This window comes from Balearica regulorum, chromosome 10 (assembly GCF_011004875.1).
Source record: "Balearica regulorum gibbericeps isolate bBalReg1 chromosome 10, bBalReg1.pri, whole genome shotgun sequence".
NCBI lineage: Eukaryota > Metazoa > Chordata > Aves > Gruiformes > Gruidae > Balearica > Balearica regulorum.
In genome coordinates this window covers 1,120,025-1,147,388 of record NC_046193.1, presented here as the reverse complement: position 1 = coordinate 1,147,388, position 27,364 = coordinate 1,120,025, and the positions used below count along the sequence as shown (strand labels likewise).

Here is a 27,364-nt window from a genome sequence, read left to right as displayed (position 1 = left end):
GTCAAAGAGGGAGTTATCTGCAGTGACATGAGCTGAAATATGATTGTGAAAATATAAAGATGGAAAATACAACGTACCTTGCCAATTATGTGCCATGGCTAACATTACTTCACATCTTTCTATAGAGGTCATAACTCATAGCTAGGAAAAACGAAGAACAGAACTCATCCTCTGCCTACTTTGGGGTGTGCTTCCTCCTACCTTGGTAGGCTATGAATGGTCTTGCAGGTTTTTTATTTTTATCTTTCTTTAACCTAGCATGTGTGATTAATAAAAATGGTAGCTTAAAAAAAATCATTGAAGTCTCCCTCTCCTGTTTTTCTTCCCCCTTCTGTAATGGTTGAAAGTTTTGAGGGGTTTGGTGCCTTAAAATATTGTACTGACTTAAAATGAAAATGACAGTTCCCTATAAATTGGGAGTGTGTTCTTTGCAAAGATTAGTACCAATAAATAAAATAAGTAGAGTTGCTCTAAGAGGCATTTGAGACTTTGGGGAGTTTAGTCACTGCCCGCTTTCACAAGCTAAAGTTTGTTTCATCAACACATGAAATTCTTGGAAAGGAAACACTCCAGGTATAGTGATCATTTTTGGAGATAGAAAGTTACTACTCCAGGCATGTCCATTACAGAAATCACAGGCAGCATTTTGGAGTTCAAACAACAGCTTCCCCTTTTCGGACGGCTGTGATCCCTCCACACCACTGCCTGCCTTCAGACAACGCCAGGTACTGACCCTGCGATAGGAGATAGATTCTACCTTGCGAACGAAATGTAATCTTTTTGTTTCTCTGAAACATGTACTCACAAGACACATCCGAAGGCAGGTATGAAAACCTTCTGATGGGAATTCCAACTGCAGTGACCTTGGGGCAATATTTTATCTTTCTGTGACAGTCCCTGCTGAGAAAGATTGACTTTTTGGCATAAAGCAGCGTGCTGGGTTTTGGATGTTCAGGCCATATTTCAGCCTGGCCTTTCTTTTGCCTGCAAATAACTGTTCTTGTGCAAAATACTGACATTAAAAACTGGTTGTAAGAGTTGGAAACTTAGCACAGAAATGCAAATTCTGACCTTGCTTGAGTAGATAGCAAGACTCCTCTTAATTACAGTATTTCTTTTCTGTAGATCTCGGGGGGTTTGTAACACCACTGGTTCAGAAAACAGAGTATCTATCAATCTTTCTTCTAAATATTGACCACACTGAACAGTGCAGCAGCACTTAGAACCTAGTTTCCCACAGGCTCGTGCAGGGAATCTTTCATGCAATATAAAACCAGCAAGCATTTTCATGATGATCTACCAGTGGTTGTTTACTTGGTCTGTTATTTTGTCATTCAAAGAATCAGGCTTTAAAACCTGACACAAGAGTATTTAAATACACTGGTATTTAAAATCAAAAAGCTCCAGAAAATGATTGAAGAGGAAATCCTCTCTTGAACACACCTGTTCCGGGATGTTTCCAAAAGTGTTTGTCTTTAACACAGTGACAAAATGAAGTTTTACTCTATTATTTTTCTTTTAACTCTACCAGACCAGATAGGAGAATGAGCTAGACCTTGTTCTCTTTTGCATACGAGCAAAAGAGAGAGTTCCTGATAGCTGCTGAACAAGCTTGTTAAGAGTTTGTCTTGTAGGATAGTTGTCCTTTGTTTCAATAGGCAAGAGTGGGAATGTCCCCTCTCGCTTTACGTTGTTGAAGCCATAGAAGAAAAGTTTTTTAATATATGGAAAATAAATCACTGCTAAATTCAGTCCAGTGGGCAGCGTAGAGCTAATAGCGTCCTGTATAAAGGAAAGCTAACAGCCTCTCCTGTTTTAACGCGTACATCTGTAGTGATCCCCGAGTGAAAGGCATTGTGCACAACATACACGGGTGCCGAGTTCGCCTGCTACGCTCCCAAGTTTAAGACCAGTTTGTCCACGTGGTTTCTTGTTGGGATTTCAGCTTTCCTTATGCGCATGAGTAACATCAGATAGATGAAGGTATCAACATGATTATACTGAAACATTTATCAGTGTAAAAGAAACCAAAGAGTTGACGCATTTTAGTAAGACCAGGATGAAAACTTGGTTGAAACCACTTTTGCTGTTATGCTCTTCGGAGAGAGCACCACATGTCTTCATAGCCCTCGGCTGATTCCCTCCGTCCTCTCCCATGCAGGGTCCACGACAGCTTCTGCAAGGTTGTAGTGCCTCTTTTCATAGACCTGCACTGAAACGAGTTTCCACTTTGCTGTATGGCTTCGTAGAGATGCAGTCACACGGTTTGTATTGGCTTTACTCGGGACGTCTCATTTAACCGTGGCGGTGCTGCTCAGTTACGACAAAAGGACGTGTTTGTTTATGTTTGCCCTGTGATGCCAATATGGAGCTGTCCTCTAGGACGTGTATGCGTGTCCTAAGGCAATTATTTGAGATAGTTACTCCTTGGCCTGTGATCATCACAAACAGCAAAGTCACTGTTGACAAGGGTGTTGACCTCTTCACCAGGGTGCACACTGCAAAATGGGCTGCTACGGCACCAGGTGAAAAGCCTTCACCATAGCACTTGCTCTTTCTGTGATCCATCAGCGCCCAAATCTGATTTTCAGATTCTATCACAGGCATCTCCAGGTGCTCAGATGATTAGGCTTGAACCACATTTCACCTGAAGAGAGGTGGGCAGGAGTTTTTTGGCCTATCCTGTTTTAAAATCTTGGGTTTGATTGTGGCTGTCTGCAGGAACAGAACTGCTGACCACTGTAACAAATAAGTTTGTTTTTAAAAGTGTCCATAATTGCAGCGTTGCGTCATCTCCATGGTTGTTTTAAAAATTCTCTTTGTGACTTTACATTATTAATAAGGTGTCTACAGAAATGTCTAGAAAAAAAAAAAATCCTTGTGTTGATCTTGAACGCGACTTTATCATTTCCTGTCGTAATTGGACCAAGTCCTCAGCTGGAGTAAACTGATGTCACTTTTACTCTGCCATTTCTCTCCATGTTATTGGCACTATTGTCACCAGCTGTCACGATAAGATATCCACAGTATGTCAGCAGGGAAGAATCTCTCTTTTGAAGGACAAACTTGATAAAATGACTCGAGAAATGGAGAGGATATGCTGTGCACTAGTTGGAAGCACGCTGTAATGAGCTGGAAACTCAAGTCTGGGATCACAAATACGCCGTATGAAGCATGGATGAATTTAAATGGTTGCTAACTATAACTCTACAGCTAAATTATCGCTGGGAGACGGATTATATGTGAATTTGTTAAAATACAGATATACACGTGCTACAGATTAAACAGGAAAACTTTGATGCTTTCCTTCTGCTGACGTCACAGCGTTTCACGAGGGCTAGTCTCCCTATTGCCGTTTTAAAAATAGGAAAGGAGAAGCACAGAGGAGGAGGAGGAGGACTGCCACGGTCCCTCAGCCACGCAACGGCAGAGCCACGAGGAGAACTTAGCCCTCCTGAATCACCCTGCAGTGTCAATGAGGGAATTTAAATAATCTGGGTACATTTGCATAACATTCATAAAACAGATTACCCAGTGAAGGTAAAAGTAATGAAACCTGGTTTTGAGGAGCTTTAGCTTGGCGTGCCATGAAAATCATGGGTTGGGAAATAGTTCACAAGGATCTGCAGTATCCAAGGAAACTTATTTGTATGGACTAACACACGCAGAGCCCATTAGCATAAGAGTTACTTAAGCACATCCTCCCAAATTGATATTAGACGTTGCTCGCTGCACGTGTTCAGCAGCGCAGCGGCAAGGCCAGCCACATTACTGTCATTCTGAAGTCATACCCTAATCATAGAGCGAGTACATCAGTGCCACTCCAGAGGCAGAGCGAAGCCGCTAATAGAGAAAGCGGAATGAGGTCATGTGTGGCCCGCTGACTTTATTGCAAGTGGCAAGACAAAGGTGCCTCGTGTACTTCCGAGGTAATAACTTTAAGGATGCAATTGGCCGAGAAATATGAGTCTTTGAATGCTATCGAAGGTACTAATGTATTAGTTGCTGTTTGAATAGTATGTTGTAATACAGACCGTGTCAAAGGACTGAGAATCTACAGCTGTTGCTGCTAATTAAAAAGCTACAAGGGTGCAGTATCTCTGCCCTGATGTTAACCTGGATTGTTCTCGTGCACAGAAACCTTAAAATACATCCTATAGGGTCTACAGTCCTCCACGTCACACGTGTCTCTCTCTTTCCTGTCTAGGGTAAGGCACACGGGCCTGATGGCCTCCTGTTTGTGGGCACCAAATTTGAGTTATGGCTTTATGGCACATAGGTTTTACCCTTTTTATCCAGAGCAAAATATTTCTCTGAATGGTCACCTAGAGCACATCCCGACACAGAGACCACAGGGAAGGAGAGAGGAATGCAGAGAAGAGCTGCTTTTTCGTTATAGCCGTAGAAAGATGAGCTGTGTCAGATATTCTAGGTTTCTATACATGCTGATAGGGAAGAAGCAGAAGAACACGGAGACAACCTGAGCTGGAGTGGTTACATTATCCTATTTCATGGTGGTTGAGGGCCTGAGTATTTCATCCTCAAAGCACCATGTGTGTCTTGTGAGCAAGTTGAATCCACCATTGCAGATTTCAAACCTGTGTGATTTTTATCGAAGTTTATTTTCAAATGTAAACGTATAAGCTGCTTAAATTTGAAGTTTTTGGTTATTCTTTAAATGAGTCTTATCATTTGGATGCCATTCAACACCTGACAGTGTTCCGAAACCAACAATGAATTTTCCCTATCCATCTTAGCCTGGTAATGGATAGATAGAACGTATTAAGAGTTATCACCTCAAAGACAGATCAAAGTCTACTTCCTTTAATATTGACTTTCTTTAAAAGGTCCTAAATATAACCCGCTAGCTAAATAATTCAATTTTGGGAGGGGGGGGGGAGGAAAGCGCATGTTTATACAACAGACCACAATAACTCCGCAGTTTTATGATTTGTTGGAGAAGAAGAAATCCTTCTCACATTTTCTTTTAAGGAAATGTTACTCTTAGACTAAATGAGCCCAAACCTGTCAGCCATCCAAATGGACTCTTCACTGACATAAGTGGCAAACACTTGCATGGATCACTGACAGGAACAGCTCAGCTCAAGGAATAGAAACAATGAGCTAATCTGAATAAATGGTCCATTTTCAGATGTTTCACAGTGTCGTGCAGGGTGGTTTTTACATTCCCTACTTGACTCACTGTGTTTGATTATCAAAGGTGTTGAAAGATCTGGTAACTCACACGGGGCTTTCAAATTTAGTCGTCCTGTTCTCTTTCTGTTCTTTCCTTAAATATCTCTAAGTTTTGGAAAATACACATATCGGCGTGCCCGCGTGTGATAAAGTTCAGTTAATGCCAGGCGTTCTTGGGAGTTCCAGAGCAGAGTGGCAATACTGTCTCTCTGCGTTTCATGGGAATGCAAGGAATGAGGCACTAGGGCCGTATCCTGCCAGTTGTCTGTATGTAACCAACCGGTGCCTGGAGCCAGCCCAGTCCAGAGGTTTTCCCAACAAGCTAGAAGCCAGGCACAGCTGCCGTACGACTGCTCGGGGCTCTTCTAGTTGCTGTCACTTCTTCCATTCTCATGAAACATCCCTGTTTCCTATCACACTAAGCATCATTTGATTGGTTTTCTGGTTTTTTGCATCTACATTTCAGATGGGGAGAAGGTGGAAAGACCTCAAGGCTGGAAACCACAGATCCCAACTTCAACTTCTGGACGCAGAATGCCATACTGTGATGACTAGCTTCCAATGATGGCTCTAAAAATGGCTATACCTCTTTTTGGAAAAGACTTTTCCTCGCTCTTTATATTTTAAGTGCTGTGGAGTCAGCAAACATTGAGTAAGCTGCACTACTATGTGTTTTGCAGTACAGGAGTATGAGAGTTTTAACCTCAGCTCTGTTTCCTGAGGTATTGGTGCTTGTCATTATTAATGCTTGTTTTAGTTAAGAATTTCGGTACGTTTTGTACTGTTGCAATAACTGAAAAAAATGGAAACTGGAGATGGGATCTTGTGCCTGTTGACTGGAACAGTCCATTTGTAAATGCCCTGACATCTCAAACCAGAACACACCCATTCTTTCTGGTGGGACAGAGGGCACTAGATATAGTTGCTATAGAATAACTATTTTATGTGGTGGGAATCTCTTCTTATTCCCAACAAGCAGAAACATCAGGCCAGTATCGCTGTTGAGGCGTTAGCACCCCAGAAATGTAATGCTAACCCTGCTCAGCGTTCAGTCTCTGACCGCTACCTTTAACCAGAACCAAACACCTTTTTCGCGTCCTTAAGTACGCGAACGAGGCTGCTGTCCTGCACACGCAAACGGAAAATGTTTCAGAAAGGATCTGTGAGAGCAGGACAGTGAAATACCGTGGTGGAAGTGCTTTCCTGAACCACAGCAAGGGCCACGGCAGGTACCACCAGCACGGATGTCGGTCACGTTGGTAACGACAGTCATGGCGTCCGGGTGACCACGCTCAAGGTGAGGGGCGTGCCCTGGCTGGCACAAGCTGTGGGAGCTAGCTGGCCTTTCCCAACACCAACAGCTCTGCCCCGTGGTGCTCCCCTCGTGTCCCCCTTTTGGTGTCACGCGGGTGGGAGCTGGTCAGCAGCGAGCAGAGAGGCAACGTACCCACTTTCAGCTCCTTCCCGAAGACGGTCCTCTCTCCCAGGGCAGAGCAGTTCCAGCGCCCGTTGCGAAACTGGAACTGGCACTCGTTGATGCCCATCTGGGACCCTTCCCCGATGACGATAATAGCGTCAGGCCTGCTCTGGCAGATCGCCCGCTGCCGGGGGGCAAGACCCGGGATCTTGTTACAGATGATGCTGGCTCCCAGGGCCACCACAGAGGAAAAACCCCTGCAACGACAAGACACGGGGGGTGGCTGGGGGGAGACTTGCTCCGGAGGCGGACACAGCACCCCGCCGCCTTCCCACGCTGCGGGGCCCGGCTTTGCCAGGTGCCCCCGGAAAACACCCGCCTTTTTCCCCGGTCGCTTCCCTCTCCCTCTCCCTCTCTCCACAGCCAAAGCAGAGATAAGGAGCACGTGGGCTCCTGCCAAAACGGGACCCGACTTCCTCATTCGTGAATTAAAGCGCGTGCAGCGGCGGTGCGTGTCCGGGCCACGCACAGGCAGCGGGGCCGGCAGGGTTTTCCCTCCCCGGTTGAACAGTTAGCGGGAGGGACGGAGGGAGGGAGGGAGGGAAGGGAAGGGGATAACCCACGCTTCTCTGCCCCCGGGCTGCGCCGCCTCCCCCCGCAGCCGGGCGCACCTGGACGGGCAGCGCCGCGGCGGCTCGGGCCGGGCCAGGGATGCTGCGAGACCGGAGAGCCGCCACCCTCCCGGTTCCCCTCTCGCTGCGGGCGGCGGTATCTCCTCCGCCTGCAGCAACCGAGAGATTTCCGTGCGGGGAAGCGGAGGGCCGCCCCGAGCTGCGGGCGGCGGCAGGTAGCTGCCGGAGCCGGGGCAGGGCGGCCGCGGCACCCCGCGCCAGGGACCGCAGGCCGGGGCGGAGAAGGACCGGCTGCCCAGCGGGGTCCCCCTGGGTGTCGTCTGTGTGTGTGTCTGTGTGTGTGTGTGTGTCTGTGTCTCTGTGTGTGTGTCTGTGTGTGTCTGTGTCCCCGCGGCGACAGGGGCCGCCGCCAGACCCCTCGCGGCTCCGCACGTCGCCGGGGCCGCCACCTCGTCCCGGTGGAGGCTGCGCCCCCGAGGGTCGCTCGAAGGTGTTGGGGGCTCTCCCTGTCTTGTAAGAAATAATCGTGATCACCACCATCACCTTTTTTTTTTTTTTTTTTTTTTTTTTTGAGACTTCCCGAGTTAAATAGTAACAGGTCTGGGCAGGTTAGGCTGAGAGCGAGAGAGAGCGCAATTGTTATAAAAGAAAAAAAATAAAAAGTTACTTACCCGATCTTGATATACACAATCCCCAGGCTCAGGAAGATGTGGAAGATCCAGCGCCTTGTTTTCCTGTTCATATTCCTTGCTTGCCGTGCCTCAGACCAACATGCGAAACGATGCCTGCCGCGCTCCGGCCCGGGGCCGTTTCTGGCGGAGCAGCCGCGGGTCACGGCAGCGCGGCCGAGAGGGGCAGCCCCCGCCGCACCCCGCGCCGCCCGCCGCTGCGCGCTGGCGAGCCCCCGCAGGCACTCACCATATCCCTCTCCGGGGCTCTCCGCTCCGGCGGTCCGTCTGCCTCTGCCCCTCTCGCTCTCCTCTCCCTCTATCCCGGATTTGTATGCCTGTCACACGGAGCGCTTTATTGCTGGCAATGTATGGGCTGCGGGATCCTCCTGAGCGGCAGCGGCTCCGGGCGCTCCCCCCAGGTTCAATGTTAACTATCTCCCTCTCTCTCTCCTTTTTTTTTTTTTTTTTTTTCTCCCTCCCTTTCTCTCTTCTTCAGCTACTTGGGCGTGTTCTCCAAAGGAGGGAGTTGTCCAGCCGGGGGGGAAGAAAGGCGGGGGACGTGGGAAGAAGGGGAACCAGAAATGGCAGGCAGATCACCTGCCTGCAAGGAGGCTCCCCGCGATCCTCCTCGGGCGGACAGCGCGGCTCCTCCTGCGGGCACGGCCCGGGGGAAAGCGGCAGGGGCTCCGGGGGGTGTCACCGGGGGGTGCCCCCGGGGCTGGCCCCGGCCCGCCGGGCGGCATGGGGCCGCCGCGCTCCGCCCGCACCCCGCGCTGCTCCGCGCCGGCCGGCACCGGGGAGGGGGGCGGGGGGCTGAAGTTTTTACTCCGCGATAGCCGTCCGTTCGCCGGGGCTGCCGAGCACCTGGGGCTGGTTTTATGCGTTTGCCCCGGCCCCGACGCTCCTCCCCTCGCTCTGCCTCCCCGCGTGTAACGTGCTGCTACTCTCCCTCCCGGTTTCCGAGCCGCGATGAACCGGCGCGGCGGGGTGAGCCCCTGGTAGCCCGCAGCATCCCCGGCGGCTCGCCCGGGAGCGCCGCTTTGTCCCGCCCCGGGGGGGGGGGGGGGGTTAGGTGGTACCGGCAGGTACGGAGGGGCGGCCGGCCACCGGCGGGCACGGAAAAAGCCCCGCGTTGCCCAACCGCCCCGCCCGCGTACCTGCGGTGCCCTCTCCGCGCTTAATGTTTGATTGAGCCTTCTAATGACAGAGACGGGGACGCTTGGCCGCTCGCAGCCGGGTGTCCCGCCGGACCCTGCGCGGCAGTGGGCTCACATCAGGTGTCTGTGGGACTTGGTCCGACCCCACGGGGGAAGCAGACGGCTGCGGCTGCCGGGACGCTCCGCAGAGCCGCCTTCCTGCCGCGGGGGGGGGGGGGGCGGCCCGGCCGAGAGGAGTATCCCGGCTCCTCGTTGCGAGAATTTACACGGATATGGTGACTATTTTATTATCCACTTAAAATATTTCAAACAGGGAGGTTACCTAAATGATAACAGGGGTGTGGTGCGGGAATTGTTCTGCTGATAGTGTTTTTCTGAAAACAAAAAAGAACCCCAGTGAAAGGCCCTCAGGATCCCTCCTAGGAACCCGGCTGGCAGCCCCTCCCGCGGGGCAGCGAGCGGAGCGCAGCGGAGCGGCGATCGGACCCCGCCGGTGCGTCCGCACGGACCCGCCGCCGGCACCGCCGCTCCCCGTAACGGCCCCGGAAGGGGGGAACGAGCGGGGGTGGCAGCCGGCCCTGGCGGGGCGGGGGGGGGGCGGCATCCTGCCCAGCCTGTCCCCGCTGAGTGCCCGGGGCGGGGGGGGGGGTGCTCCCATCTGCTCGGTGTTTCCCGGCGCAGCAGATGCTTTCGCATCACCTTCCCGCCCGGCGGGCTCCCACCGCGGGCCGGGCCGTCCTTCCCGCGGGCAGCCGGAGCCAGCGGCGGGCCGGCCCCAGGCCGTGTGCCCACAGCGCAGGGAGGAGGCGCGGGGCAGCGGGCAGCGCGGGGCGGCGGGCAGCGCGGGGCGGCGGGCCGCAAGCTCTTTGTCAGGGCGACACCTGGCGGGCGCCGCCGGGGCACCAGCCGCAGCTCCGCGCGGGCACGGCGGGCAGCAGCGGGCAGCGGCAGGCAGCAGCGGGCAGCGGCAGGCAGCAGCGGGCAGCCCCCGGCACCTGCCGGGCGTTTAGGGGCGGTGGGAGTAGCTGCCCCCAAGGGTTTTACAGGCTCAAGTGGAGCAGAGCCGGCCCCTAGCCCCGGAGCGCACCCAGCGCCAGGCACAAGCCAGCACGCCAGAGCGCACAACCTATACGTGCCCTGTACAGGCAACGTATGTTCATGAGAAGTAAATTCAAGGCTTAGGATGTATCCTCTTTGGGTGGGCTGGAAACTGCCCCCCCCCCCCCCGAAAAGGAAAGTGCCATTGAGAGAGGCAGAAAGGCGTTACTCCAGTGTGCATTTGTCCATCGTCCCCTCGGATGAGCACAGAACACGCTGTGTTGACGCTAACGGTGAGCCCAGCCCCAGACATCGTGCTGGGACATGCGCCCCGCACTGTGCACCAGCACCGCTGCCAGCTGTGTGTGTGGGGAAACGATGGGGAAAGGTGTGTGACACCAGAGGATTTTGGAGAACTGGTGTACCCTGCCCACCATACACTCCTACAGCAAATGCATAGAGATGTGCACCTAGCTCTTGGGAGGTATATAGGCCGGCGGTTTGGGCAAGGTGGGATGGTCCTGCATGAAGCATCACTATCGCATAAGTTTTATCAGTTCTGTAAGGAAACATGGGTGTGCTCAGTGCACTGTCCCCTTTGCACATCAAGCAGAAATTTCCCGAGTGTCAGAACACCCCCATCACCGCACCGGTCACCAAGGCATGTATTTTGCCTGTGTGGATTTGTGAATGAAGGGTTTTAATTTTTGCTCCGTGCATAGCTCAGTACAATGACGTCCTGATCCACCACTTGGGCTCTGAAGGGCCGGGGCAATCAAAACAACCACCAAAATACTGCAGGTGAGCAATAGAGCTGCTGCTGCTGAAGAGGACTCGGGGACACACAGTGGAGGTGGGGTTTGCTGCTTTTTTTTGTTGCTCTTAGTACAATTGGTCACGGCGGTTCAATAGTCCTTGAGCAGAAATGGGCACAAACAGTCTCAGGAGTCTCATCCTGAAACTAAACCTGCTTTCCAAAGGACAAATCTACCCCCAAAGTGAACCTCTCAACGCTAAAACAACTGGGAGGTCATTTTAAATTTCCTTCAGAGTTTCAGTCCACATTCCCCACTACAGTGATCTGGCACATCAAATACGGTCCAGGAGCTCTTTCGGCTTCATTTTTGCTTCTTTTGTATTTCCGATGCTGAAGCTAGAAATGTTTTGTCTGATTCAACCTCAGCAAGTCGGCTGTTTAACACAGCACAGGGGTATGGGATAGGTCAAGGCTGAGTAAATTGTTGTCTTAGGGTTCAGTAAGAGCGGAAAATGGCAAAGCCTCCTCAGAAAATGCAGATAAATAATTTACTGGACTAATCAATGACTTTCTCTTACTCTGTTTGCTCCTAAAAAAATTGTGACCTAGATATATGTGAGCATGTGTGCATGTGTGCATGCGCATGTGAAGCATACATAAAATAACATTCCTGTGCAGATTACACAAGGGTAGTTTGTCTTGTTTGGCAAAGTTTCTCAAACATTTTAATCACCATTTAAAATGCTGTAGACCTTAAACAGTCCTTCCAACCATGTGGTCTTTCCAGTGGTCTGTAGTAACTAATCTTTACCTACCACCTGTTTTACAGTGCATGTATATCCAGCTTCCTTTTTTACACTATATCCTTATTTTTATTACTTTCTAATGTCTGCATAATAAAATCAGTATGATAGATTATTCTATTTCTCCTAACAAAGTACAGCAATAAGTTATAGGCAAACTGGTAAATTAACACGAAATTTGGAACAACGATTAGAAATTAATGACAGAAAAGTAGGAATCAGGAAATTGCCCGTGGCAATAGAAGTGAATTTGAAACGATGCGCTTAAAAGGGTTAAAAAGGCATCCTGGTTCATAAAGTGTCTACAGGTAAAATTCCAGCTCTCCGGATTCTTCACTTGGAGGAACGCTGTGGTCCCTTTGCAGGAACGAACTTACTGTCTACGAGAGCCCGAGGCAGCTGGGAGACCCCAAATCACCCTGCTTCGGGGAACGCACCCAGCGCGCGGCGGGCAGCCCTTCCGCAGACGTCGGGCAGCCTGGCCGGACGGGGACGCGGCTCTCGCTGGGCGCGGGCTGGCAGACAGAGCGGGATCCCCAGCTGGGCGCTCGCGGGGGAGCTCCGAGGAACGAGGGAGGTCAGAGCAAGGCAGAGAGAGGGTCTCCGCAGGCCTGAAACTGCAGGTCCTCTGTACGAGTCCTGAATGTGTATCCCGGGAGAGAACAGTCACCCCACCTCAGCGCCCGGCCTGCAGGCAAACAGGCACCATATTTCGCCACAGTGGAAGAGGAGAAACCTTGAGAGACCGTTCCATCCCAGGCTATGGCAGGAGGAGGGCTGGCGCATGGCGGTTTCTGGCTCGTGGCCCGCCCTGGGGCTCGCCCGTCTCTCCCGAGATGCTCGCTGCTATGAGGAAACATATCTGCGAGCAGAGCGAATAGTTTTATTCCAGATATGATCTGTTCGCTCTCACCTTTTACTGCCCATTTCTTTATTTAGCAGCAGCAACTTTCTTCTGAACAAAGCCTAGGCCCAAGCTACACCCTGGAGCCATCCATCACTTGTTGCCACAATGGTGTTTCTATTGTTAATTGTTTGTCAGGGTTGCTTTTTGGAGTTAGGCAGCGCAATGATTTAGTACGCTAGCTAATCAGCTCTGAAAATGTATTCTCAAAATAAATTAGGTCAAAAAAAGAAGCTTGAAAAGTCTGTGGGTCTCGATACAATCCTTCTGGACTACTGGAGTCCCTCACAAAACCACGACTGGCTCCAGTAGTTCCCCCTCGTTGAAGAGGTTCACCGCTGCTCCTGGTCTCTGTGCCGACGTGGGTTAGTGAAGCTAAGTAAGGAGGTTTGCACAACGCCTGTCTGCTCAGTGTGTGGTTCTAGTCAAGGTTATTAATGTCTCATTTTTCATAAACATAAAGAAATACAAGAAACATACCCACATAAAATGAAAAAGAAAGGCAGTCTGTCTTTTCTTTCTCTCTTTTTTTTTTTTTTAAGATGGCCTCTGATAACATGAATTCACAAGGGAGAACGTGGTTAAAAGCCCATTTTGTAACTAGATCCTAGATGTGCGTACCATCAATACTCTGGCTCCCTTTTATCAGGCTAATCATAGCCGCACTGTTTTGTTGTCAAAACATCTCCTGCAAGTCAGACTGGAGAGTCCTTTCAGTAGCAAAAACGTGAGGTTAATATACCAACGCTCCTTGTGTTAAGAATCTCCTACCTCCTAAAAGGGTGTTTAAAAATACAGTAAATAAATAACATTCGCAAAGGCAGTTGATTTCCCGGGCTCTTCTTGGCCCACTCCCGCACTATATCGTATCATCAGCAACCACAGTAACTTCTCGGTTTACAGCTGTATTAACGGCACTGCAAAACGAGCAATAAATAGCCTGCCGCAGCGTTTCTCTCTGCGAGGAGTAAATTACGTAAGGAGCTGCGGCAGGTCAGGGCTCAGGAAGGGCGAGAGCCGCCTTCCCTGCCCGACAGGGCTGACCGCGCCGCTGGCCTGGGGTGGGTTTCCAGGGTGAGTCTCATCTGGCTTTGAACACTTGTGGCAATATATAGGTGACGCGTCCCTTGTGGTGATCAATCGCCTCGCGATCGATGGACTTGGTGATGTAAACAGTGCCTGGGAAGGTCAGGACAGGGGGATGAGCAACCCGGAGGGGGTCTGCAGCCTTTCAGAGGGAAGCCCAGGTTCCACCAAGGTGTGCTCTGGGGGGGGGGGCCCGTCCCACCCTGGCAGACGGTCACCTCGGCAGTTAATGCAAGCCAGCCGGCAAAGGTCGTTTAGGCAAGCAGGTGTACCTGGGAGCTAATTACCTGCAGCTTCATCTAGTTGGTAACTGATGGGCTCAAAGTGTTCTAGGAATCAGATGAGGAGAGGTGGGTGACTAGAGGCCAGTGGAGGATTTGGGGTAAGGGAACGGTTGCTCTGTTGGGATGATTTAGGAGTCTGGTGGCTATTTGGTGACTTGGAAGATGCAGCTACTTAGTGCCAACATGGTGCAGCGCTGTGTCTGTGTGCGAGTACCCAGACAGGTGTTTTCATTCCTCCGCTGTAGCGTCTAATGCGTCTCCTGGCTTTGGAGCTGGACATTGCCTGAGGAGCTTCTGGACCTGAGGTCTGTGAGTCCAGGGTTTCTCTGGGTTTGCTCAGGCTTTTTAATCTCAATATGGATGAAGGAATACTTTACATTAAAGCTGAATTAATGGGTTGATGGAGCTGCCCTAAGCCTCAGCTGGGTCTCAGAGGTGAGGAGGTCTCCCTGTGTGAAGACATGCTCATCGATACTGTTGAGTGTTAAAAAACCACAGGTAGGAAAACTTGGAGGTTGGTTGTGTGCAGTTTAGACAATGCCTGGATCTCTTTTCTGTGCCGTCTTGAGGACGGGGTAACTCACTGTTGCTGTACTCTGGTTTCCCGGGCTCCCACAGGCACAGTGTCAGGGCTGTGTCCCAAAATGGGATTGGGCTTAACTCTGCCTACGGCTGCAGCTTGTGCCCCCCGGGTACCACCTGAACTGCTCCGAGTTTGGACCCTGCAGTGGCTGCACCTGCTGGAGAAGGACCTAATGATTAATGTCCATGAAGGAAACTGCTCTCTCAAACAGTAATCCTTAACATCCATAGCAGAACCAGAGAAACAGACCTCTTTTTGTCAGTCACTTTGAGCCAAGCACGTGAATCCCGCTCGTCTGCTTCTCCTGTTCCCTCAAGCAATGGGCAAGCGTCACCAGGGGCCCATTGCACATCACACGGAGACCTCCAGTTCTACCCTGGCTCATTTTGTTTCTCTCTTTTACCTTTTGTCCCCTGACAGGTATAAACACAGCTATTTCACCACAGAGATGCTGCTCATCCAAGCTTTTTTTTCCTTTTATTTTTTTTTTTTCTTCCCTGCATGATGTCTTTGGGATACTTTTGCGATTCTGCCCCATAACAAGTTATTAATTACAAACACGCTGGGGAATATGTTGCGTTTGAAAAAAAATAATATTCCTCAGTTATCACAACAAGCACTTAGGCAAATACTATTTTTGCCTTTTTAAAAAAAAAAAAAAAAAAAGACCTGACATTTCCTTTACACATTTATTAATGGACGCAGAGGTGAAAAGATGAACTGTCAAAGCAGATTATTTGTTGCCAAAGAAAGGTCTTAAACACCACGGGTCTGATCCAGCAAACATGACACGGGCTGCCAGGCAGTGTGAGAACCGGAGAGCCACAGGTGCTGTTAAAAGCAGGTATTTCCAAAACTGCCAGGTTCTCCCCAAGCCTACAGAGAGATGGAGCAGCAATAGCGCACGTGGAGGGAAGAGAGGAGAGCTGGACGTCAACTGTGCGTCTTGTTGGCGCTGCAAAAGTAACGCAAGCTCTTTGTTGGACAGATGGAGCGCGGGCGCGGGGATGTGCGGAGCAGATAGCTTGCGTGGCTGGGTGGAGAACAGCAGCCTGGACAACAAGGGTGTTGTCTGTTCCCCGAATGTGTGCAGGGCGGAGTCACAAAATTGTGTATGGGAAGGGGTAACAAATAGCATGAGGAAATCATGTGGAGATCAGGGGAAGCAAGCTCATGTTCATGGCAGGAAGGAGAGAGAGGGTGGGGAAAGTGGAATGGTGGGGAGGAGGGCACAGAAAGACACAGGTCCACTTTTTGTTCTGACGAAGATTGACCTTGGACCGACACGTATTTACAAATCTGACAATCAGCAGAAGACGTTTTGAGACTATTACAACTGGTGGTGAGATTAATATCACTATAATTATAGCCATAGTTAAAACAATGGAACTCAAAACCTGTCTTTCTCCAAAATGAAGCTTCCCTTTTTTCCCTCAATTCAAAGATTTGAGATGCACTTTTACAAGGCTGATGTCAAGGTGTCACTAGAAATGCACGAGGCCATGGTGATCTCATGGTGGGAGAGAGAGTTATGAGCAAGGCACATAAACGTTATGAAATATTGTAATTTTTTTCCCTTCCGTTTTAGCCATTGCCTAAACTGTAACCGTAAAACTGGTCTTAAAATAGCACTGCAGGTTAAAAAAAGGAAAAGTACTGAACTAGATCTTGTTTTCCAGCCAAGTTTGTTCAAACAGCCTTTGCTCATAGGAGAGCTTTGGGGGAATTCTGTGAACCCTAGGAAAGGGTATTGTATTGCAGATATCAGGGCTCTTATCAATAACTTCCTATCTCTTCGCAAAGCCAGGAACTCTTCCCTATCTACCTAGGCAGAGAGAGATTTTTATGTCAAGATGTGAGGCAAAACAGACTTGCATTCACTATTTCGTTTAAAATTATGTAAACAATATGAACTGATCTGTCAAAAATGCATTTGTGGAAAACACCTGACTAAGCTAACGGGTGGTTTTGGGAAGGTTGCCTGTGCAGACGCTTACAACGCAGCTGTTTGCCGCGCGCCTGGTAACGTCTTCAAGTGAGCCACACGACCCTCCAGTGATGTATTTCCTGACGGTAATTGTGGAGTAAATAAAGTTATCAAACATCTCATTGCAAGCTCTTGGGGTGATAGGGAAGACAGCGTGATCAAGCCCTAGCGTGTACTTTGTAGGGTTGAGAAGATGTAACAGCTCCGTACCGGGCCACGGGGGCTAGGGGCTGGTTGGGGGTCTGGGCCAGGGTTTGGGTGGTTGTGGCTTGTTCTGGACTCGCCGAGTTCAGCAGAGCTTGCTGGCTTAAGCAGGGCAAACAGACTCGACGTCAGGGAACTCGAGTCTCTTTACGCTGCGTTAGCAACGCTGCCCTGTCGTCCTGCCACAGCTCCTGTGCTAATTTTTCTGGTAAGCTCCATGTGCGGGTCCAGCGCTGTCATACAGTCGCAGAGGATAAGCGAAACCCTCATGTCTGTTCTCTGAGCTAGGAGCAACTTCCAGACATAACTTTTAACTTGTGGTTCAGGCTGAATTGGCTTTCCATCCACGTTCTCACCGGTCCGGTTCGAGCGAGTGCCCTTGTCAGTAAGGCAATTTGCTAAGCTGCTCGTCAGAAGGGAAAGCCTGAGAAGGCACCAGCGAATTCAGCCTTTTCTGGCGTGTTCCTGGGAAACGTTTGGGAGTTGTGGCTAGGGGAGGGTGTAAGAGCACACACAAACTCTCAGAAATCTGTGCTCTTGTGAAATTATTTTTTTGTGGACCAGAGAGTAAGGGTCACTTAGAAGGTGTCAGCATCGTACTTGAGCTGAGCAGAGGGCACAGACCGAAAGGGTCCCCGGGAGGATGGATGTGTTTGGTAAAGGATGCGTGGTAGGGGGAGACCCTGGTAATTCCATCTGCCGCAGATCGCTGCGCTTTGCAAACCGGGGCTTCTTGATAGTGGTATAGGCCTGTCTATTCAGCAGGTTGCCTTTCTGCAATATCATCTACAAAGGCAGAAGAAAAGAGTGTCATCCCAAAAAAGCGTTATTATGTAAGTAGAAGATGAGGGTGGAAGACACAAGAGTAGAAAGGAAACTGTGCTCATCCGTGTGGGGAGCAGCTGCTGTGGCTGGAGAAATGAAGTGCTTTTGCAAGTGTTCATAGCGAGCTCTAAGCGGGAGTTTGGCACCCAGGAAGAAGAAAGATGCTTCCTTGGAAATATGACAGCGAAGAATGAAGACCATTGTAGTGGGCCAGCCATAGGGCAGCTTTTCTTTAGTGAACGGTAGGATGTCATGGGGGCCCTCAAAGCCAAGTCAACTGATTTATGCTTGATGCTAAAGAGGTGTCAGAAGAGGGATGCGAAAGGAGGGGGAGGTGTCAAAACACCAGCGACAAACTAACTCTGCGGCAGAGCGCTGGGTTGCTGTGAGTAAAGCAAGAGTAAAACCGGCACGCTAGTCAAGGTGTCGGACAGTGAGACCTCAAACGAGGGGACCCTTGGGAAAGGCTGTCAGCTCTTAGGGCCCAATGCAGAAAAAATTCAAGAGAGTCAAACCTCACTTGGAGGAGAGGACATTGGGGAGAGATTGGAGTCCATGGTGGGCTGCAGGGTGACTGACACACGTGGTCCTAGTGTTAGTAGTGAAGGAAAGAGGGGTTACATGGAAGCATGGGCAGGAGCTTCGCTTAGCCAGGAAGAAACCGAGTTAAAAGTCGATCTAAATAAGAGATGACCTTGCAGAAAGATCTCTTATTTTTATTATTTACTTTCTGTTTGGATAGAAGGGACAGGTCTGGAGTTGACCAGTAAAACAGCAGGTATCTCTGCAGAGGTGGTCACTGAGTTTGTACATGGAGACAAGTTTGGGGTTTTTTCTTTTGTTTGGTGAGCGGGTCTCTTTCTCCTGGAAATGAGATGGTAAGAGGAAAGAGACCAAGACCTGTTCAAGGCTGGTGAAGAAGAATACTTAGCGAACATGCTGAATGAATGATGGGAAGCAGAGGATAAGGGGTGCTGAACCCAGAGAACAAGGTCTCAAGAAGACTGTGGTCAACAGTGCTAAAAGTAAATGAAGAAAGATAAAGTGTCTGGCTGAAATCTCAGTAAGAAGAAGATCTGAGAGACCTCAACCAGAGAAGTTTCAGTAAGATGTGAGGGGCAGAAACTGTTGGAGGAACACCAGGGTACTACAAAGGGCAATGAGCTACGGGATGGAACAGCGTCTAGAAGGACAAGAGGGAAATCGAGGACCTTTTGGTACATCTTAAAGGAGATGCTAAAGGATGTTAGTGAAGGGGGAAATTGCAGAATTTGAGGTCAAATGAAGAGAGTGAAGGATAATTAGAATTAAAAGGGATGAAAGAAACTGAGATGGCACGGAGATGCTGTTGGAAGGGAGAACAGACCAGTGTCCTACCACAGAGAGGAGGGAAACGAGCCAGCTCATGTTGCCTGGGAGAACGGGGGAGCCGGGAGGAGACAGTGGCTGAGGAGTGAGAAGTTGCATCAGCCAGAGCTGCAGATGCACTTCTTCAGATTCAGCTGGGTCTTACAGCTGCTTAGTTGGGGAGCTGACAGTACAGAGGGGTAGAGAGGATGAATTTGCTGCTGTGTTAATAGCTTGGGGCGGGGAGGGGCAGTGAAATGAAGGCAGTAGGCCAGACTCTGGGAAGGCAGTCTAGACTGGGCTGAAATGAAGCTTGAAAGCAAATGAGCAATTTTCAAATTGAGAAAAGGACAGGGAGGAGAGGTCTGCAAACAGAGGAGGAGAGAAAAAGTAATTGAATTATCTGGATGAGCAGTGACCAGAGGGGGAATTTGCAGAGCGGAGAGGTGAGGAGGAGCAGTGCTAGGTGAAAAACCGAGCAGATTAACCATTTCAGAGTCACTGAGAGACTCAGGGAAGAGCTGCAGATCACTTGAAGGCACAAGGGTACGGAGATGCCAATGTAAGAAGTTGGTTGGGTTGTCACGTCCGAACCAGACACCACCACGAGTGGATGTGGGAATCTGGGAGGAGGAGAAAGAGCTTTGGTCGGGTGTGAAGGAGGAGGCTGGGGAGAGGCTGGGCAAGAGAAAGGGCTTGGAAGCAGCAGGAACAGGAGGGATCCCTAACCAGTTGCACCATGTCCGCTCCTGATCCAGGAAGCTCAGAGAAAGAAAGAAAGGTGCCCAGAAGAGGAAGAGACCACAGGTGAGGTCCCGAGAGCTGGAGGCGCTGTGGGTGCCTGGGGTGAGCACGCAGAGCCCAGAAACAGCCAGGAGAGGAAAGAAATGCAGTGGTGGCCCTGAAAACAGGTGGAGGTGAGGGCTCGGCGTAGCTGGGTGGGGAGGGTGGAACGCCAGGATGACAGGGACTCGATCCAGAGTTGTCAAAGGAAGGGATGAGGAGCATGGTGGGAAGAGGATAGGCTTGGCATGGAAAATGGGCAGGCACAAGGAAGATAACAGGGCCAGACGCTGCTCTGAACAAAGGGTGAGGTCAGAGCAATGGCCGAGTGGCAGACGGACGCGTGTACAAAAACAGAAAACAAGAGGCAGCTCCTGCCTGTGGTTTCTAGGTACGGCGTTTGGCTGCTTGCAATCAAAACTGATTGATTACAGAATTAGGCTTGTGCTATTTTGGCCCTGTGACATCAGATGCTGTAATCGAAGCCCACTGTGTGCTTATCCTTGCAGCGAGGATAACTCTTTAGGCATAGGGATGCTTTTGGGGGAGAAATGTCAGAAAGCTTTTCCCCAAACTGCGTTTGTAATCCTGCCACTCCTCTCATCAATCATCCAGCTAATATAAAACTGGCAGTGTGCTTCCTGTTAGAGTGTTGTGAATTTTCAAAGGCAAAGTGCACTATTGTTTAATAGCCAATTATTCACTGGCATTGATAAACAGGCTCTGCTTGTGATTACTGCAGCAATTACTCACTCTCCTAATTTAGACATGAGGAAAAATTAATTCAAGCTTCCAGTTGATCATTTATATCTTTGGCTTTTGTAATACACATCACAGCGCACTGAAAACAACTCCACCATAAAGGAAACTGATCTGTTCGAATTGATAACGTGTTTTACTCCCGTTCTGTCACAGAGAGGCATGACTGAGTCCAAGCTGAAGGTGGTTTTATTATGTGTTGGGGACATAAAAATCTGAAAAATAATGTTGTTAAACCTGAAATTGAAAACAGAGGGGAGGGATGTTACTGTGGTCAGAAGGGAACTCCGTGTACAGCTAAATAAGCAAATAAAACAGTAGGATGTTTAAGTAATTTGACCTCACCTTACCCCCAGACCACCCTTCAAGTGCTGATGGACTCATCTCCAAACAACAGACGTCCGAGACGTTCGGGGAAGGCTTGCGGGGAGCAATGAGAGGATGCTGGCTGGCTGGGTCAGAGGAAGCGGTGGCAGAGGCATAGAAAATGGCAAACAGTTTTAGTAATCGTAAGTTGCAACCATCATATTTACTCTTTCTCATAATTCAGGAGCAGTGAGATGGGAAGGCATCCACGTGACATTGGAACAGGGACATGCTTTTATTTATTTTATTATTATTAGTGTTACTCCACAAATTGCAAAGGGCACAAGCCCTTGCTATCAGAGCGAAAGAGCAGCGCCTGAGAAGCACCTTCTCCTGGTTTTCTCTCCCGCTTGATGCTGTGGTTTCACTTTTCGTGGCTGTCCCCGCGCTGGCTGCTGGCAGCCGTTCAGCTGGTCTCGGGGAAGAGCCTTTCCTCCGCGTGCGCCCGTGCGAGTCTGATGGTACGTTCCTTGTAAGCGCGGGTTGCGTGCGAGGTAGCACCTCTTCCGTGTCTGGTGAGGAATGGGCAGACGAGGCCTTGTGCTCTGTATATGGTGACCTTTGCGGAGTACGGATTGCCTGCGGTTTCACCTTCCAAATTCTGGTTTGTTTGCCCCAAATGGTGTCACTGCAGTGAGCTTTTCTGTTCGGGTGCAGTAGGGAGCTTGAATGACCCCGGAGGGGTTTTTTCGTTCCAGCTCTCACCCCGAGCAGTGCTCGCAGGCGTCTGCGCCAGGCAGTGTTTGCAGAAGTAACGCCACCGCTGTCGCCAGCCCGGGGGGGCGGATGGGGGCGAAGCGCAGACGAGGCTGTGGCAGCCCTGATGCTCAAAGCAGGCTTGAGGGAGATAACCAGCTGAAAAACCGAAAGCTGGCAAAACATTGTCTCCTCCCAGAGATCAGGTCTGACAATGCAGTGGCTGTGCGTGTTTAGCTAAGGTCGCCGAGGCTGGACGCAAGGTTGGCTCATGACCAGAAGTTTGAATATTGTTTCAGGTGGGGGACAGAATGGGCCTTTACTTTTTCCTCCTTTGCTGCAGTGAACATCTGACTGGCAGCAGATGACTATTACTAACGGTTTGTGGGGGCACGCGTATCTGCCGGCCCCCGCTCCCCGCGTTGTGGCTCTGCAGGGCTCTTCCCGTCTCTGGTGGGAGGACGCGTCCCGTCTCCCTCGCTGCTGGCATGGCTCTGGGGTGCTTGGAGCTCCTCTGAGCAGTTTAAGCATGGCACAAGCAGAGCTATCCCGACTTCTGCAGGAGGCACTAACGCTGCTGCGCCTGAGCCAGGGAGGAGGGAGGGGGACGCTGCCCTGGGGACGGGCTGTGGCCAGGAGGGGCTGCCCCCAGGGACGGCGAGCAGGCGTAGGCGCACCACAGCTGCGCTTAAGGGGAGATGCTGGCTGCCCACCCTATGCCGCGCGTCACGATCAGATTTGATGCATGCCATGGATGCAGAGACTGCAGCGCCCTGGGGTTACTGGCGTTGGCTCCAGGTGCGGAGCTATCGCAAAGCACTGACCATTACGTTACAGCTGGGCTGATTGGAGGAAAGAAAGAAAATTATCATTTGGAGCTCATCTTATCTGCGACTATCATGCACGCTCAGGAACTGTGTAATTCAGTTGCCCTGCTTAGCCAAAAGCTAAATAGTTTCTAAAGTTTATTTCCTGCCTTTATAGCAACTGTCTGTCCCTTTATTTATTTTCACTGAGAGCGACTGGTGTGCTAAAAATAATTTTTTGGAGCCATTTTTGTGGCAGATTGTATAACAATCGCAGGCTGAAGTCAGAGCGGCTGGGAAGTGAAGGATGCCTCCTTGGCCCATCTCTTCTTATGAACTTCCATAATTTTTATTTTTATGTTCTGTGCTAAAGCATTTTCTGTTCCTCACAGTTGAGAAGAGCTGACGGCTCGCATTGTTGTTACCTTGAAAGGGCAGTTATCACGGTTAATCCACCCTCCAAGGTTTTTCCTCAGGATAATTATTGTTTCGGTGATTCATCTTGCAGACCCTGCCCTTCCTTATTCGCACAAAATATCCTACTCCCTGCAATATTTCTGGGTCAGGCTCGTGCCACACATGTGATTTCCTCTTGGGCACGCAGACAAGACAAGATGGATTTAAAGGTCAGGCATCGCCGGGCCGGCCAACCTCTGTGCGCTATGCAGGCGGCTTCGCGTGTCACCTACGGGACGTTATCAGATGGGTGAAGGTTTGCAGGGCCGCACAGGAGCGGGGTGGTAAGGTAGAGGTACTTGCGTTTTGCACGGGGCGGGGGGGGGGGAACAGTGCCTCTGTTGTTGTGCTGGAAAATTTCACTGCTCCTGTCTTCAGTGGAAAACATTATCACCAGCACATCCTGGCATGTAATTTTGCCTCATTTATTATTGTCTAACATTGGCTTAATGCTTATGGTGCATTTCTAAGGTACTTAGAGAGGGTTGTGGTTTTTCAAGGAAACATAACTCATGGGGGGGACAGGGGAGGGAGAATCCTGAAAGTTTTTGGCACAAATTGAGTCAAATTTTACTGAACGTGAAAAAATAGAACCTGTGCAGGCTTTAACATGAGTTCTGCATGGCTCGGAGGCTACGGGGAAGGGAATATGCCCAAGAGGCAGGATTACCACTCGCGAGACCTGGGCCATGCTTTTCCTGCCAACCTGCTTGTCGGGGTCTGTTCGTACATCCTGTGCTTCCCAGTTTGGGTGCAAACCACCACGCTTTGTAGCAGGCAGATGTTACCCAACACTTGTAGCTGTCTAATCTCTGGTTCTTTCTCAGGGCACGGAAGCTGGATGAAGCCCAGTGATGCCACCAAAAAGGCAGATCAGAAGCTTGGTTTGGGTTTGCTTGGGACGTTTTTTTTTTCCCCCCCTTAACCTTGGCGTTTGTGCTAGAGAGATGGGCTCGCAGCCCATCAGCTTGCTCGGTGATCCTCCCCAATGGTGTCGCAGCCGAAGAGGGGGAGCACCGTCAAAGGGAGCGACCAAAACCCCTACCAGGTGGTTCCACCATGCTGCCTTTTGCGAGGCCGCCAGCCCCAGCCGTTTCCCAGCAGACCAGGGCTGTGCTCGCCCTCGCTGCCGAGCTGGGAAGCACCACAACACCCTCCAGCGCGGGACGGAGCTCAGGGTGCCCCAGCTTTGCTGAAAGAGCCGCCCCGTGGGTGCAAGATGACTCTACGATGCAGCTACCGCGTCTCTCACCTCAGAGGTATCGCCCTATCTGGGGAGATTGGTAAGGCAGCTTCAGGTCCACAACTTCCAGGTAGGATGGGAAATGCCTATTAGCAGGGAAATTTTCTGCAGTGCTGCTTTCAGACCAGCAGAACCTGATGGCAGTTTGGTGGCAAGCTGCTACCTCCAGGTTCAGCCGATTTTTTTTTTATTTTTTTTTTTACTTTTGGTGCTTTGGCAGAAATCAAAGTCTTGAGTAAAGCCCCTCTAGGGACAGAGGGGATAAGGGAGAAAAAAACCCATAAGCTTCGACTTCATTTCTTTGTACACTGAGCGTGTAAGATGAAGGTGGCAACAGCTGCAGCTGGTCCTGCTGCCCTTTCAAAGGGCGTTAGTCAGTTTGCGATACAGCGATGTGCTTGCTAATACAGTGAGGACCTGTGCCCTTAGTAAACCCACCCCGTCTGCTTTTGCGAGCCGGCCAGCTGTGCTGCCTGTCCTGGCACCAGAGAGCTCCGTGCGGGCTCTGAGCACCCACAAAGTCATCGTGCTCCTGGGACTGGGGCGCTTGCTGCCGGGTGTCTCTGGCAGACGAAGCGGTGCCTGCGCCGGCTGCCTTAGCGTGCGCCTGTGCCGTCTCCTTCAGCCAAACTCACCCGGTGAATTGGCTGCGTGTTTTAATGTCACCATATCGGGATACTGGCACAGCAGAACACTTTTCCTGCGAACCTTTTGCATACAGGTGGAGCACGATACCCGTCTCCAAACAGGGGCGTATAACTTTCAGTATCAAGAAATGACAACCAGCACACCCAGTCCTGACGCACAGAGTGAAAACCTGCACGAGGACCAGCCCAAACAAATTGGTAACAGGTTTCTCAGACCTGCAGCCGCTACCAGCCAGTAAATGGTGGGGGGGGTGCGGCAACCCCGGACTCTGTGCGAGGTGCTGCGCCTGGTGACCAGTTTATGGGATCTTTATGGGACAGAAGTGATTCCTTGTGACTGAGGTTACTATTTTCAATACCAAATTAATTTTGTACATGATGGTAGTCTTACTGCCCTTCATTTCATGGTATATAGTTATGACCTCTTTCATTAAAAAAAAAAAAAAGTGCAATATTATAGTGATTTTTATTCTCACACTTCCATGAAAAAGTTAAGATAAACAATGACCACAGTGATTTGTTTTGAAAATTCTCCCACAAGCTTATGCTTACATTTACAGTTTCTTTGAATGTGTAACACCAATGGTTCAAAGAACTGGGGCTTTAGTGGCAGAACAGAGATTCAATCTGTTACTACTTCCTCGAGAGCAAAAGATGTTAAAAACTTTGAACTGGCTTCAGTGTGTCTAAATCCTTTTTTTTTTTTTCCCTTTTCTCCCCCCCCCCCCCCCCCCCCCCCCCTTTGGCATAACAGTTTAGAGACCAGTTCCTGGGGCAAGTAAATTTTGTTTTTCCTCAATGCCCGAAGTATCAAAATAAGTTTCTTTTGGTTGTACAGTGTTGAAGTGAAACCATTCATGTTGTACAGGTGCATCTTGTATGGATTTGCTTAGGTTTTTACTACCAAACAAGGAAAATACCCAAGTACGGTCCCTGATAGTAGGCCGGTGACTGGACAGACACACAGACTAACCAAGCAATAACAGACCCAGGAAATGTTATGTCCAGTAAAGAATCTAAAAAAATCTGAGGGAAGGGAACTGGAAGGACATATTCGCCCCGGTTTAGGCTTAGGCAATAGAGAAAATAGCTTTGTGTCATGGTAGGTAACCGTTTTCAAAATGCTTAGTTGGAATGAATTGAGTTTTGATGAAGATGCCTATTAAAAGGAGCTACCTGTTAATTGTATGTTAGGTATCAGACGCAACACTTCTTTAAAAAAAATTTTGTATGCACCTGTTACGTGAATTTAGGATGCACGTGGGGGTTCTTTTAAAAGCCTTGCTGACCATGAGCAGAAATGTGGAAACTCAGCAAATCACCTCTGGAAAAATGGGGTTTGTGTGTTACAGTCTTAGGAGACAAATAACTGAGCTCTGTCTGTTCCGTTTTCTTTATGAAGTGGCTAACTGTTACCGCTCTTACCGACCCTAAAAAAGAATTTACATAGAAGATGGTGACACAAAACTGTATCTCATTAGGTCACCTATGGTGGTGAAGAAATGGCATAATTCGTAAAGTCTTTTTCCCATCTTTCCTGACCATAAACCAATTTGAGAAAATATTTAGGTGCAAATCCACAGACTAATGTGTTATCTACCGATAAATATTGCAAATCTGTTTCTTGAACCTACCGTAAAATCGAAATTGTTAATAATCCATAACGTAACACTCTAAGAGAAAAAAAAAAAAAAAGAGAAAACTATTTTACCCATGCAGTCATTTAATGCTACTTGGTATGCACTGTCTAAAGGGCATGAGGTTTTTCCGGGTGTGCTGAGCTCCACATCTTTAAACACTGCTGAACAGAGCTTGTGGAGAATCAAATCTTTCAGGTCTATTTAATGATGTTTTGTTTTCTAACTTTACTGTAGGAAAAACAGTTGTCATGGCTTATCTGACCAACAGGGAACACGTCTGGTGCTGGCGAGTGAAGGTCTCTTGCTTGTACTGCATCCACTGATGGCTCTGCCACAGCCTGGAAAGGGCAGGAGGTGAGGAAATACAGAGTTCAGGTATTTTACTCTTCCCTTAAAAATGAAATTTTAGGCCCAAATCTATCCCGCAATGCTTACGCCCTCTTCTTTTTCCTTGTTACAGAATCCTGCTCTGCTTAGTAAACAACTATTGTGATCTGAGAACTTTACTTTTCAGCAGACGGTATTTTGCACACTCAACTCTTTCCAGGTCAGACGTAGTGAACTCTGCTGGAAGCACAGGTGGCATGCCAGGGGTGTATAAAAGCATCTACAGGTGCTGGTCACTCACGTTTTCTAATGTCTTCATAAAATTATTTGCTCTTACACAGAAATCTCCAGGTATTTGGGTTGCTGATCACTTGGGGTTTTTAGGGTCTAATTTAAAACACTGTAGAAAAACCCTGTGCATCAAGGATGTACGAGTATTTCATTGCTTCTTGATCCATCTCAAAGAAAGGAACAAAGAAACGTGGCAGTTTGTTTGACAACTCACACTTTTCTTCTGCCATTGAAGGCTCTTTGCACAGGAGAGGTCTGGCAGGCATCTAGTGGCAGAATTTGCACTGAATCTGAGAGCAGCATTTGATTATTTTCTGTTGCTGAGATTTTGATGGAGGAAACTGGGTTCAAGAGGGACCACACAGTGATCAACCTGATACTGCTGTCCAGAGGGAAACACTGTTCACAATCAAATTTACTGATCAGCACTTTGGACTTGTTTAATTTTTATTTTTGGAA

At 49.5% G+C, this 27,364-nt stretch overlaps 1 protein-coding gene across 1 annotated transcript in view; it reads right to left on the bottom strand.

Annotated features, from left to right (window-relative positions):
- WNT7A (Wnt family member 7A) overlaps positions 1-8,782 on the bottom strand; it is a 39,419-nt gene extending 30,637 nt beyond the window's left edge. Inside the window, exons 1-2 of the mRNA XM_075762662.1 lie at positions 7,917-8,782; positions 6,644-6,870 (exon numbers count right to left, since the gene is read on the bottom strand). Coding sequence (XP_075618777.1) covers positions 6,644-6,870; positions 7,917-7,987 — 298 coding nt within the window. The 5' untranslated portion in view covers positions 7,988-8,782. The remainder of the gene's footprint in view (positions 1-6,643; positions 6,871-7,916) is intronic.
- Positions 8,783-27,364: the final 18,582 nt, after the last annotated feature.